Source organism: Poecilia reticulata, linkage group LG10, assembly GCF_000633615.1.
Source record: "Poecilia reticulata strain Guanapo linkage group LG10, Guppy_female_1.0+MT, whole genome shotgun sequence".
In the NCBI taxonomy this organism is placed as follows: Eukaryota; Metazoa; Chordata; class Actinopteri; order Cyprinodontiformes; family Poeciliidae; genus Poecilia; species Poecilia reticulata.
The window spans coordinates 18792845-18805600 of NC_024340.1; the positions used below are offsets into that span (position 1 = coordinate 18792845).

Genomic DNA, 12756 nt, shown 5'->3' on the forward strand with positions numbered 1-12756 from the left:
TTTTTTTTATTTCAGTGCTTTTATTGATAAAACATAACAGATGGCACAGATGACCATTAAGGGATCCTTTGAAATGACTGTGAAAATGACAACACTGAAAATCCTCCATGTTTGTGATCTTTGCAGCCGCAGGCTGCACTTTCTGAAGCAAGCTCAACATGACCCGATCGCCTTTAGTCTCCAGATGTCCAAAGCTGCAGCAGACATCGCCCTAAAGACCTACAGCTGTAATTAGGAGGCTCTACAAAGTGTTGACTCAAACTGACCAAATACAAATTTTAATTCAAACTAACAGGTATGCAATATTTTATGTTGGTGTATCACAAAAAAACCCCCAATAAATTGAAATTTTCAGTTAAGTGGCAAAATGTGAAATGCTGAGACATGGGGTGTGAATACTTTTGCGATGCACTACAGAAATTAGCGGATTATTTCATTACTCAGAGCTTACGGTTTCTCACGGTTACTTTTTACAGCTCTTAGGTTTTAATCATTGACATTTAGGCAGAAAACTCAAGGAGTGCGTATAACTGTCACCTAATAAATGAAAATCACTTCAGTCTTTCAGTCAATATGACATTTAACTTGACTTGTGTGTGTGGGGGGAGAAAAGCCAATTTGGAAAATGAACTGAATATGAACTTCTCAACGTCACATTTATCCCCTCAACTTTTTTCTAATAATCTGTCAAAAAGAAACTCGACTCCCTCCAGACCTTGATTAAATCGCACCGGTAATAATTTGCAAGTAGCCTGTAGTGGAACTGGGTGAGCAACAGGTGCGTTAGTGAAATGAAACGCTGCAAATTAGTGAAATAGCTTTTTTCAAAGCAGAAAAGCTGTTTTAAGCCTCTAAAATACCTCCTTTAGTCTCTCAGCTCCCCACAGGGACTCTCAGAAACTCTAACGCATGTTATATTTATTATCTACTTGTTCCTTTTGCCAAGTCTAAATCTGAAATGTGTAGTCAAAGTTTTACTGTCTGTTTGGGAAATGTAATAATAATATGCATATTATGAGAAAGCTATTTTTTTAAAGGGACATTTTGGAGGTATGATTTAAAGTTTATTTCAGGTTTCTGTTTCCTTTTATTTTAAATGTCACATTTCCTTTGCTTTATTTAATTTTTACACTCTGTTGTGAAACAGGACCAATACAAGCCTCCACTGGGGAGAAAAAACTATTTCACTATAGATTTAGATTTAATATGCATGGAGTTAAATATTCTCCTCTCTCTGTTCGGTGTAATGAAGGCAGATAAATGACGAACATCCAATTTCAGCGGCCTATGAAACCGCAATAAAAACGACAACTGCTGGTTTGCGGCTGTAACACATTTTACATGCAACGTACACAACCAGCTGGAAGCGATAAATGCACATTGAGAAGAAGGGTTTATTTAAACATTTCAGATCTTTCCTCAGCAGCTGAAAATGTTGAGATTTGCGATTACAGTTGTTGAAATATCGCTTGATGTGAGGCGATGGCAGCCGTTTCGCTCATGTGCAGCCGAGATATACAGCTCTCAATAAAAGGCAAAACAGTAACTGACAAAGCAATTTTCCACTCAAGGTCTCCATAATACATTACATGAGCATTAACTGGAACCCATAGATCGTGGTATGAAAACCAAGCTGTATTTCACAGTATGTCTTTTCGACTCAGAAGGTTGTTATTGTGAAGTAAAAACCGTACTCTAAAGTCAGGTATGAGATGAGTTTAAAAAGGCAAAAAGCTAAACATTCCTTGCTTTCTGTCGAGGTTTGCGCTCAGGAGAAAAGTTTCTTTGGTAGAGCCTGCAGTTCTAATGGCGCAGTCAGATTTGTGGTAGTTTTTTGGTTTTCTGCTCTGCTGATGAAGAGCTTAGAATCAGAAATAAATTCAGAAACAGACAACTCTGCTTTTCACAAAAGAGGATTAGAGTCACTGAAAAAAGAAAGAATGTTGACTTTAATCAGCCACATAAAAAAAAATCCCATAAATCCAACATGTTCCCCAAGAAAATTAGTTCTCGTGTGTATTTCTGTCATCGAAGCTGGTTGCTCCCAGCTGCCCACCTGCCATAAAGTCAGAAGTCTGAGATTAAACTAATAGCGAAAAACAGTCAGAATTACTTTGGTTTTGTTTTTTCAATGGCCCTAATCCTCTTCCATAGCTTTTACCTGCAAGAATCTCTAGAAAAAATGACAACAGATGTGCTTGCTCAGGCAAGAAAACATGAAAACGTTGCAACAGTAACATCCATCTGCTCCCTTATGCACAGATGAAACCAGCAACTAGTTATAGACAACTAAACTAAAATCAGGGTTCACTTACCCAACTTTTAACTGTGGCAGGCCTGTGTAACATGAAGGCTTTCACAGAATCAAAGCAGAACATGATGGGGGGGAAACAAGTTTCAAGCTGCATGAGAACTATGGGTTTTGACAACTCAGCCATAATGAAAGATTCAGATGAGCTTAATCATAACCAATGTCAGCATAATTAATGTCATCATGCTTTGAAAAGAGCATGAATGGACTACAGTGAATTGAGCATCTGTCAAAATTTATGGAACATTATTTAGTACAAGGTAGTCCTAATACTGATTCTGACACATAGTGAAAAAGCAGCAACACAAACCGTTTATCTCAAAGCACTTAGTTATTAATGCTCAACCACTGCATTTGGAAGGACATCTATCAACACTGACCACATGGCGTCTGCTGCTACACTGACCGGATTGTGGTTTACGCTGAAAGCTAAAGAGCTCAATTACTCTGAAGACGCAAACCTGTCAGATCTGCACCAAAAAGGTTTCACATAAGGGTCCTGAAACCAAATACTCAGCAAGAGGCATGTTAAAAAAATAATGCATGAACAATAATCACTATAAGCTTAAAGTTACTGTTATTTCTGACAGCCGCAGACAACTGTCTGTAGCTCTGGTCAAATATTTTAGATTAACTCATAAGTGGCATGAATGTTATCTATTTTAAGGATCACTTCTTCATTTTAAAAGTGCAAAAGTTTAAATTTATTATGAATTTTAACTCACCCACAAAGGGCCTAAACTGTACATTGAGACTTGGCTTTTTCTTTTTAGATTTTGTTTTATAACTATTAAAATAGTTATAATAATAGTTAATATATCAAACAGCTACCTGTTCCTTGAAGCAGGTAGCCGTTTGTTATATATTTCTCTTTCAGATTTTTATTCCAACTGAAAATTAAAAACCCAGAAGAAACCAATGCCAATGTTGGGCATTTCTAAATATCACTTTAAAAATCATGGAAAACCAAATACGAATATATAGAGTGTAACCATTTATCTGCTTATTGTTTTATTACATTTAGCAGTCATATTTCTCTTACAAAGACAACTAAAATATGAATTTTAGGTGAGATTTTTCTTCAAAAGCTACAAAAATACTTGAGTAAAGCATGAAGCAGGAGAGCTTAATAAAGACTTTTGAACCCTACAACTTTTTCTGCCCACCTGCTGACTGACAAATCCATCTTGAATACTGATTTTGTTCACCGTTTGCTGGATCTATAAGCGTGTCAATGTTTGATCAAATCATTCGCAGAAGATTTAACCAAACAAAGAAAAAAAAAACTATAAATGAAGCATCAAGAGGTAAATTTACAGCCATTTTAAAATTTTGGGGGGTTTAAAGCATCCAAGTGAAACCGTTTCCACTGCTCTCTTGTAGTTCTGTATAATCTGACTACGGATCTCTAAAATACAGAGTGAAATGTGTCACTTCACGCTTCTGGACATGCAGATCACAGTCTGAACTGGTCTTTATTCTTTTTGGCCTCGTGTTTCAGAGGGACGGGAAAAGCTGAGAACAATATGGCAGAGTCTTTCATCAAACATCTGTCATCTCATCTTCCATCTCGTCCCCTTCTGTTTCGCCCTCTGCTTCGCCCTCCTCCTCCTCAGATGTGACGTCCAGCTCGTCCATCTGGGACGTGCACTTTGAACACGAGCAGACAAACAGGTAGTTTTCCCTGCGAAGAAAAGCACTCGGTCAAGATATTGCACCCACGGAAATGGCTGAAGATACTAACAGATAGACGCCACAGCAAATGAATGCAACCATTTTAGTGCATACTTCCAATAATTTAATCAACTAGCATGATATAAACACTCACCGAGGGTGGAAATGCACTTTATTAAAACTGAAATAAGCAGGTTGCATTAAAACTTCAGGTGTTATTGAGACTGAATGTAATTTGAAGATGGATTGACATCATGCTGATCAATGAGCAGCAGCTATGCCGTTTCTGCCTCAGGACTGCCCATCAGTGCCTGCTGGGTTTTCTTTTTTTTTTTTTTTTTTTTATTGATCCACATTTAATCCATAAGAGTGTGACCCGCCTTTAAATGATTTATCCTAAAGATTACGTGTGTTTACCTCAGAATCTTGTGCCTGCTGTGTCGGCTCCTGTCCCGCTGACAGAAATCCAAATAACTGATGCAGATCTCCTGAAAACAGAAGACGACATTGAACTGAGGACCCCAGAGCAGAAACCGCGCTCTCGGAAAAAAAAAACACACAAGACTCAGGTTTCCCGCACATTTTTTCCCCACGTAAAAATTTCAACTGCATGAATGGAAAGGAGTAAATGAGTGATGAGCAAACGGATGGATGTAAGAAAAAGTCAACGGATTGATAGACGTAGAAGACAGATGGATGCAAGGATAGCTGGATGAACAGATATATGAACAGACTGATGCTTAGATGGTGGAATAAACAGAGAAAATGGAGAGAGCAGATTGAATTATGAACAAATGACATGGACAACACCCTATAATTAAAGCGATTTATTTTGACACAGTCAGATGTTCTTTCAAATCTACGCCGTCCTAAATGTTCCCAGATTGCGTGGGAACCCCTGAAAAGTTGGACTATTTTTCACCAAGAAGAAAAAGAAAATAATATGTTCCTCGCCTGTCTGTGTACAATGCAGCAGTAAGTTAAATCCCCCTGTTTCTCCGTATTTTCCCCCACATCCACAGGAGAGATTTGCTGTGAAACTCGCACAGCTTCTGTGACATTACTGTGCCATGCAGATGCAAGCCTTCTCAATCTTTCTGACAGCTTGACAAACCCACTCCGATTCTGGACATCTCAGCCTTCTAATACCGTCTGACAGGGGAGAACACCAAGCTAGACTATAGAGGGATGTTCTGTCCCGTCTTTGGCGGACTAAAATACATCACTGTGAATCCAGCAGTGTCAGCTGACCTCTCCTGCGCTGATGTCACTCAGGGCATTGAGGTGAAGTAGGAAATTGTTGTCGGGGAAGGACGCTTCTGCGTTTGGGATGCAGCTGTGGTTACCTGCGAGATTCAAACGTGGAAATCTTTCAGGTTTAATCTACTCTTAGAACTGGAACCTTTTTGTTGGAGATAAAGCAAAGAACATCGCCGACACTTACAGGAGCTTTGCAGCAGGTAAAGTCCAGATCCCTCACAGTTCAGAAACTCTCCTGTCGCTGCACGGAAACACACAAGTTATATTCATTAGCTTCGACTTTCTGTTAGACGAATGCACTGTTGTTCCTGCTGAAAACTGCAATACAGACTAGAACAAGCTCTCATTCAGACAATATGACAGCTGCAAATCTCCTCAGCAGAGAATAAATCTATTTAACTTCAGAAATTACTGCAGCACTGAGATAAAACAGTGACCTTTGTCGATGTCCTTGTATAACTGGTCAATAAAAGAGTCGAGTTGCTCCCTCTGCTGGTCGGGAAGCTCCAGTGCATCACAGGCATGAACCCACTGACTCAGAGAGCTGTGTTAGACGCAAAATGACACTCAAACAGAGATCCGGAAGCGAGGATGTGGATAGTTAAAGGCAGGAGCAGAGGAAGGGCTCACCTGGTGCCGATGCCCTGGCCGTTTGTTCCCACCAACGCAAACAGAGAGCGGAAACCCTCAGGAACAAACCACTGCAACACAGACACACATCTACTGCTTTCATTCAGATTACACATAAACGCCTGGTTGAATAAGAGTCGCATTGTGAGTTATTTTGCAATATTTTTATGTAAGAGAAACAACATTTAAAAAGACATACAGATTCCAACACCGAGACTAATATGAGCAGAAAAAAGTGGAAAGGTAATCCATTCTTAATTGTTTTAGTCTGAATAAAATCTACAATTGTTAACAAATCAGGAAAAAACAGCAACTTATTAAGCCCTTTAGAAACACACATACTTAAAACATCATCCTCCTTTAAATGCTGCATGCATGGGCTAAAAGCAGTGAGCTTAAAACATGTTGCATGTAGCTCTAATAAAAACTTCCCATTTTCTACTTGTAAAGGTTTAAAACGATTTATTTGGATCATTCTTTCTTTAATAAAATTTTCATACAAACAACTTCACAACCAAGTTTTTTGGTGGGTTTGAATACTTCCTGTCCTGGATCAACCAAGTGATGGCGACGTCGTTGGCAGAGTGAAGTAGTTTCACAGGTGTTTGTTTCAAGAGGGAAGAAAACACATCTCTGGTGTTTGCCAGCTGTGTGAAAAGACACTCCCCCGTTTCACCAGCTGCTGGTAATCCACTGAGTTTATTATAGTGACTGGTTTCCTGCCTCAGCTTTAAAGCGTAGTTCATTAATTTTCAATAGGATTAAGGTCCTGGCTTTGGTAATCCTGTTCACAAATCATATGTCAGCCCGCTTAATCCTTCCCAGAACCAGTTTTAATGCGTGAATAAGATCATTGTTTGCAGGAACTCCCACTTCCCTTCAAGTTAAAACCATCCATGAGAGGCCTTCAAGTCCAGTCCTCAAGGGCCGGCAACCTGCAACGTTTACATGCGTCTCTGCTTCAACACACCTCAGTCAAATAATGAGATCATTAGCAGGACTGCAAACTGAGGAGGTAATTCAGAAAACAGATTCAGGTGGTTTTGAAAATCTCTTATCTCAATGTGGATTTAAGGTTGTTGTCACTCTACTTTATCATTCTATATAGTTTGTGCAGTGGTAGCAAAGCAACCCCACAGTATGATGCTGCCACCATCTTGACATCTGGTGCAGTGTTGTGAGGGCTGAAATCTCAAACTGTTCAATCTTTGTCTCATCTGATCACAAAACTTTTCTCCAGACAGAATTCGGTTCATCCACATGGCAGCTGAGCATTTCATTTGAGCTTTATGGTGACCATTTTATAGCAAGCATTTGTTAAAGGATATGAAAAATTGCCAAAAGACACTTAACTGAATATTATTTTAAGTTTTAATGTACATATTTGACAACACATGGGTTTGAAAAAAATCCTCAACATGCGTTTTATTTGATAATTCCACCTTGAAAAAAATAACTGTTCAGCGTCCCTATTTCATGCCGATTATTAGTGTATGTAAACGTCTGACAAGCTCTGAAAAACACAAACAAATTATTGCTTTTTTGTTATTTTTTGCAGATTTTGTTTTTGTGCTTATAACAAATGAATGATTGCCAGACTGAAAAGAAAAGGATGTGATGAATACTTACCCGACTGAGATGCTCATCATAAAGTGCTTCCTTAAAAAGGCTGTGCAACAAGCCCAGCTGCCCCTGCAAACACAACGGGACAGAAAAATTAGATCCCACTGAACAAACACCTTTTCACAAAGCAAACGCAGCCACAGAGGGGGGGTTCAAGCCAAAGCACTCTGCTGCTTTGCCCGCTGAGCTGTGAAGAACTGTGATGTTCCTTTTGAACTGACAGAGTTAAAATAATTCACACACACACACTTCGTGACCTGAGGCCTCCAACAGGAAGCTAACTCACCCTGAACTGCTCTCCCAGGAGCTTATGGGCGATCTCCTCCTCCTCGTTCGCCGCCCGGCTGCAGAAGTGAGAAAACAGCTTCTGCCAGTGTGCTTTATCTTTGGCCTGGAATACATTCACATCATGGGGTCTATTAGTTACAATGGCAAACAGCAGCTTAATTCATGTCTAACAAAAGAAAGAAAAAAAAAAGCTCAAACTGAAAATTAATTTTGATTAAACTTTAATTTTGTAACCTGCCTGGCTGATTTCAAACATTTTATGAAGCAACTTTCTCATTAAGGCCATCTGTATCAATCTTAAAACTCATTTCATGGCTGATTTAACAATAAGGTTTGAATTATGAAACAATGCAGGGTGAAAATCTAATTACATCCACAGAAGGTACATTTTGTATTGCCGCATCTGATACTTGTCAAGTTCATTTTAACAGATTTCTGCAAGATTTTGGTTTCAGATCAACACTTGTGAGCCATTAGAGACTCACCTGTTTGACCACAGCGACCATTTTGGCCATCAGCATGATGCTGGACGTCTCTGGGGGATAATGCACGCTCCTAAAAGCAAACAGTGCCTTTTAAATACTAGCAAACAAACATGTCTGAATGTAATCAGGATACAAGAGGAGATAAAATGGCGAGTTAAAGTCTGCGTCACCTCCAAGCATCCTTAAGCTTGTTGATGGGGTGGTCTGGATCTTCCTCAGAGGGACCCAGACATAGAACCCGATGGTACTGATCTGCAGCTGCCTGCCGACAATCACTGCTGCAGTACATCACCTGCAGAGCAGCAGTAAAAAAAAGTGATGAAAACAGTTTTGCATCACCTGGCAACAATGTAATCAAGAAAGCGATTGTAAAGTTTATTGCTCTCGTCGTCTCCCAGGCTGAAAGTGCAAGTACAAGATATTCAAGCATGCAAAGGGAAGTGAGTTTTAAGACCATCTAAAAAATTCTTAGGTAACCAAACTTTATTTGAAATATTTGTAAAGGGTGAAACTTATCTAATGTCAGAAAATACTGAAACATTTATGGAACATCAGCTATTCCTCGACCTGTATAAAAAGATACGTGGAGTTTTTCTGTTGTCAAAAAAAAAATTAGAAATGTGCAATTTAGCAACTGACCAGCAGGGGGCAAGTAATTTGGTTGCAACAAAAAAATTAGTTTTTACTGAATATTAAAAAGATGTTATCTTTATGTCCAAAAGCATCCTAACAGTGTAGTTTAATCAACTCATTACACTCCAGAGTTAAATTATCAAGATGTTGATGAGAAAATATTTAACTCCAGGCTTTAGATCCTGAGAAATTAATAAAATAAACTGTAGATCTGTGTCTCAGTTACCTTCATGTTTTGTTTTGTTTTTTTCACTTTGACTCCCATGTAATACTGGCGTATTTAAAACTGCTATACAGGAAACTCTAACTGTAAATTTGCATAAAAGAACCATTAAATTTATAAAATAATTAAATTATGAAATTGTAGTACATACTTTTCAAATAAACACTTCCTTCCATTCAACTGATGAAGATGCTTAACCTCACCAATTTGCTACCATATTTATACTTACATGTTACCATTTTTTCCCCTCCTGCTTTTATTTTGTAGTAATTTATGGAGACTGTGCCTTATTAGCTAATTTTCTTTGAAGTGGAGCATTCTTAACGAACCAACTAACTATTTGTAAAGTGGAAGCATTTAGATGAGATTGATTAAAACCTAAAGTGTCAGAAACTAGCATGTAGCTTCTTTTTGTACCAATAAAAAACCAAAAATGCAATATCGCAAAATAGCAAAACACTGAAGCTTTTGAGGGGACCTACCTGGCACTGAGGGCAGGCTTGATGGAGCTCAGGCCGGACGCGGCAGAGCTCAGGATGGGGAAGGCTGAGAGCGGGATTGCAGCTGAGTCTCCGGGCATTTTCTTCTGCAGTCTCCAGAGCGCGTAAGCAGTACTCACAGGCTGGGAAAACACAGAGGGGAAACTATGAACTTTTAAAATATTTAAGTTTAATTTTATACAAAACTTCCAGAAAAAAATTCAGACCTACTTTAATTGTGAAGAGCATGCATCTTGATGTTTTTTTTTTTTTTTTGGAAGTTTTTACGTTTGAGAACTTCACTACAATGAACAGCACTTTATACCTTTATATTTATACAAGGAATTCCACAGGAACTGAGAAGAAACCAGAGGCCGCTCAATCAAAATGGTTTCTCCCTTCTTGATTCTTCTTTTCGCAAAGAGACCCTTACCCTGCGAACATTCAAACAAGTAGCTTGAGAAAAAAAGGAATGCAGCAAATTTGAATTAAGCAAAATACACTGTAGCCCTTACTGCAATGATTTAGGATAGATTAAAAAAATGGTAATAGAAAATAAAACTAATTAGACCAAAATGCCACAAGTTATGCCTGCAATGTTTAATAAGCTGTAATTATTTCCAAATTAATTAAATAACTCAACACTTTGAACTTCATGACATCATACCTATTCCAGTTTAATTAAACGACACGATGTTGGTGATTTAACTATAAACAAAGAAGACAATGCTCCAGCTGTTAACCTCTGTACTGCTACACTGAAGGGTCTTAGTGAATCGTAGAAGGAAAAACAAATAAAAACCAATGAATTTGCATTACATGCAACAATATCCAACACTATAGATAACATTTTAAGCTAAAACGTGATCTTGCTGTTTTCTTACTGTATTTTCTGTACACTGAGGTTCAGTGTATAATGTCATGTCATGCAGCAGTGAGCTGCAGCCGACATGCGGCTAGCAGCACAGCTCCTCTGAGGCGCCACTAAGCCACAGAACAACTTCAGTCTGTTTAAATGTGACAAAGCAGGAAAGTCTCACCTTTATGTTGTCTATAAACTGGACTTCCACGCTGCTGGTGACTTTACACGGGTCCACACAGAGGGAAAACATGTCATCCACGGGAGCAGCCATGTTTGACAACAGATTTGCCCTTTCAACCCTTTAAGATAACCATGTAGAAAAGTAGGCAGCGCCTCCTGCTGGTGGGATGATGAATAGCACATTTTATTTCTTTTTCTTCTTTCTTCCTTCCTTTATTTCTTTTTTTCTTATAAATCTAAACTGAAATTATAAAACTTCTATAAGCTGTCAAACATGTTATATGAGTCATTCAGATATAAAATAGCCCCTAAACTCAAAGGATATAAGAAGAATGTCTGTGTACTCCTTTGACATTCAGATACAATGAAATTATAAAGAAATTAAGAAACGGGATAACTTTAATACAATTTTTGAGTAAGTTAAACAAAAAAGTAAAACGAAAACATAAAAGCTGCTGCCCAAGAGCACACTTCTTACCAGCTGACTCACAGATATATATAATGTAAAATAATACAAACACAGATAAACATTTTTGACAAGCAAACATTTAATAGGAATGAATTTATAAACAATACATTTTATCTCATATATGTTACACATACATTTGAAATAATGTACAGAAAATAAATCTAATGTAACTGCAGTTAAAGTTGAATAACTGTCAGTAGTGTAAAAATATTAAGACAAAAACTTCATACAATGTCAGAAATTGTGAATGCTAATTCACATTACATGGGTTAAAAAAGGTGCTCTGTTAATATTTATCAGTTTATAAATCAGTAAATATCTGCAGCAGAGATTCATTAAGCCCCAGTAAACAGGGACCAATGTGACGGCTAAAACAAATCCAAACTGGTCTTGTAATTTGTGACCAGTTTAGATTTTTACAGACTGCTCCAACATATAGGTGTACAACACAAAGTCTGACACATTTAAATGGTTTTAGATAGTACCCTTCAGAAACTACTGTTTTATATCACAACTACAGCTTATGTTACAACAGAACAGCCTTGTCACTGAATAAAGGTGGTCATGGTACCATTCACCTTTATTAGCACAAATAGTTTAGATCAACAAAATATTTTATTTCAACATATCTACAATTAGTAAAGATCAATTAATTTCAAATGTGTGCTTTGGACAAACAAGCCAAACACTAAATTTGATTGTGTATGTTTGTGACAGTAAAACATTTTAAGTTAAGAATTATTTTATTATCTTTGTGTATTTTGAACTAATTAGAAATAACTGATATATTTCTGTATGGTTACAAATAACAAACTAAATTTCTTTGTACATTTTTCTCTCCCTTTCTTCCAATTGTGCCTCTAAAAAAGAAATAAGTTTTAATTTCTCTACCCTCACGCCATAGAAAAAATGACAATATATGAGGGTCAAGGGATGAAATGAAATCAGCATAAAACTGTGTTTTTGGCAACAAACCCTACATGTAGGACTAGTAAAAAAAACACTGGAGGTCAAATGTATAAATCGTGTCTACAGGTAGCAATGATGGAAGATCTACAATGCTGTGATCCTGTTTTAAATAAATACCTGTTGGACTCTACTACTGAACATGAAATGGGTCACCGATGAGGTCTTCCTGTCCTATTTGCTAAAACAAGTTGTTCAAAGTATCGACAGCAGGGAAGAAGTAGGAGGAGAAAATAAATTACTGAAAGAATGACTGTAGCAAATTAAAAGGTTTGAATATTTATTAGTGTAAGCCTATGCAGCTGCAATAAAAGAGATTCAATCTGAGGCATTTACACATTTCTACCAGGGTGACTATGAATGTGCAGGGTGCTGTCTACTAAGTGTATTTTTAGAGGAGCCTTCAGTAATATTAATGCACAGGGAAGAATCCCCACACTGTGCAGCTGCCCTCTACTCTACAAAAACTCAATAACCTCTTTCATCCTGCTGCTTCCATCCCAACTCGCAGACTTTCCTTCTGTTGCTTCACAGGCAGCTGTTTGCTGTGAAAATCCGACAGAAAAACAAACATAACACCAGCTGCCAGAGCTCAACACTTTGGGACAAAAAGATATGAAGAAACGTGAGAAGAACAGAATACATATCTGACTCAAAAACAGTCCAGGAAAGA

At 37.8% G+C, this 12756-nt stretch overlaps 1 protein-coding gene across 1 annotated transcript; it reads right to left on the reverse strand.

The window, feature by feature from the left end:
* Positions 1–3292: 3292 nt before the first annotated feature.
* smyd5 (SMYD family member 5) lies at positions 3293–10767 on the reverse strand. Its single transcript, XM_008420563.2, has 13 exons — positions 10647–10767; positions 9932–10040; positions 9610–9749; positions 8442–8563; positions 8272–8341; positions 7785–7889; positions 7505–7567; positions 5876–5946; positions 5683–5789; positions 5430–5486; positions 5237–5331; positions 4403–4473; positions 3293–3995 (listed from the first exon to the last, which is right to left on the reverse strand). Exons 1-13 carry the CDS (start codon positions 10737–10739, stop codon positions 3854–3856), a joined length of 1245 nt encoding a protein of 414 aa, XP_008418785.1. The 5' UTR covers positions 10740–10767; the 3' UTR covers positions 3293–3853.
* Between the last annotated feature and the right edge of the window lie 1989 nt (positions 10768–12756).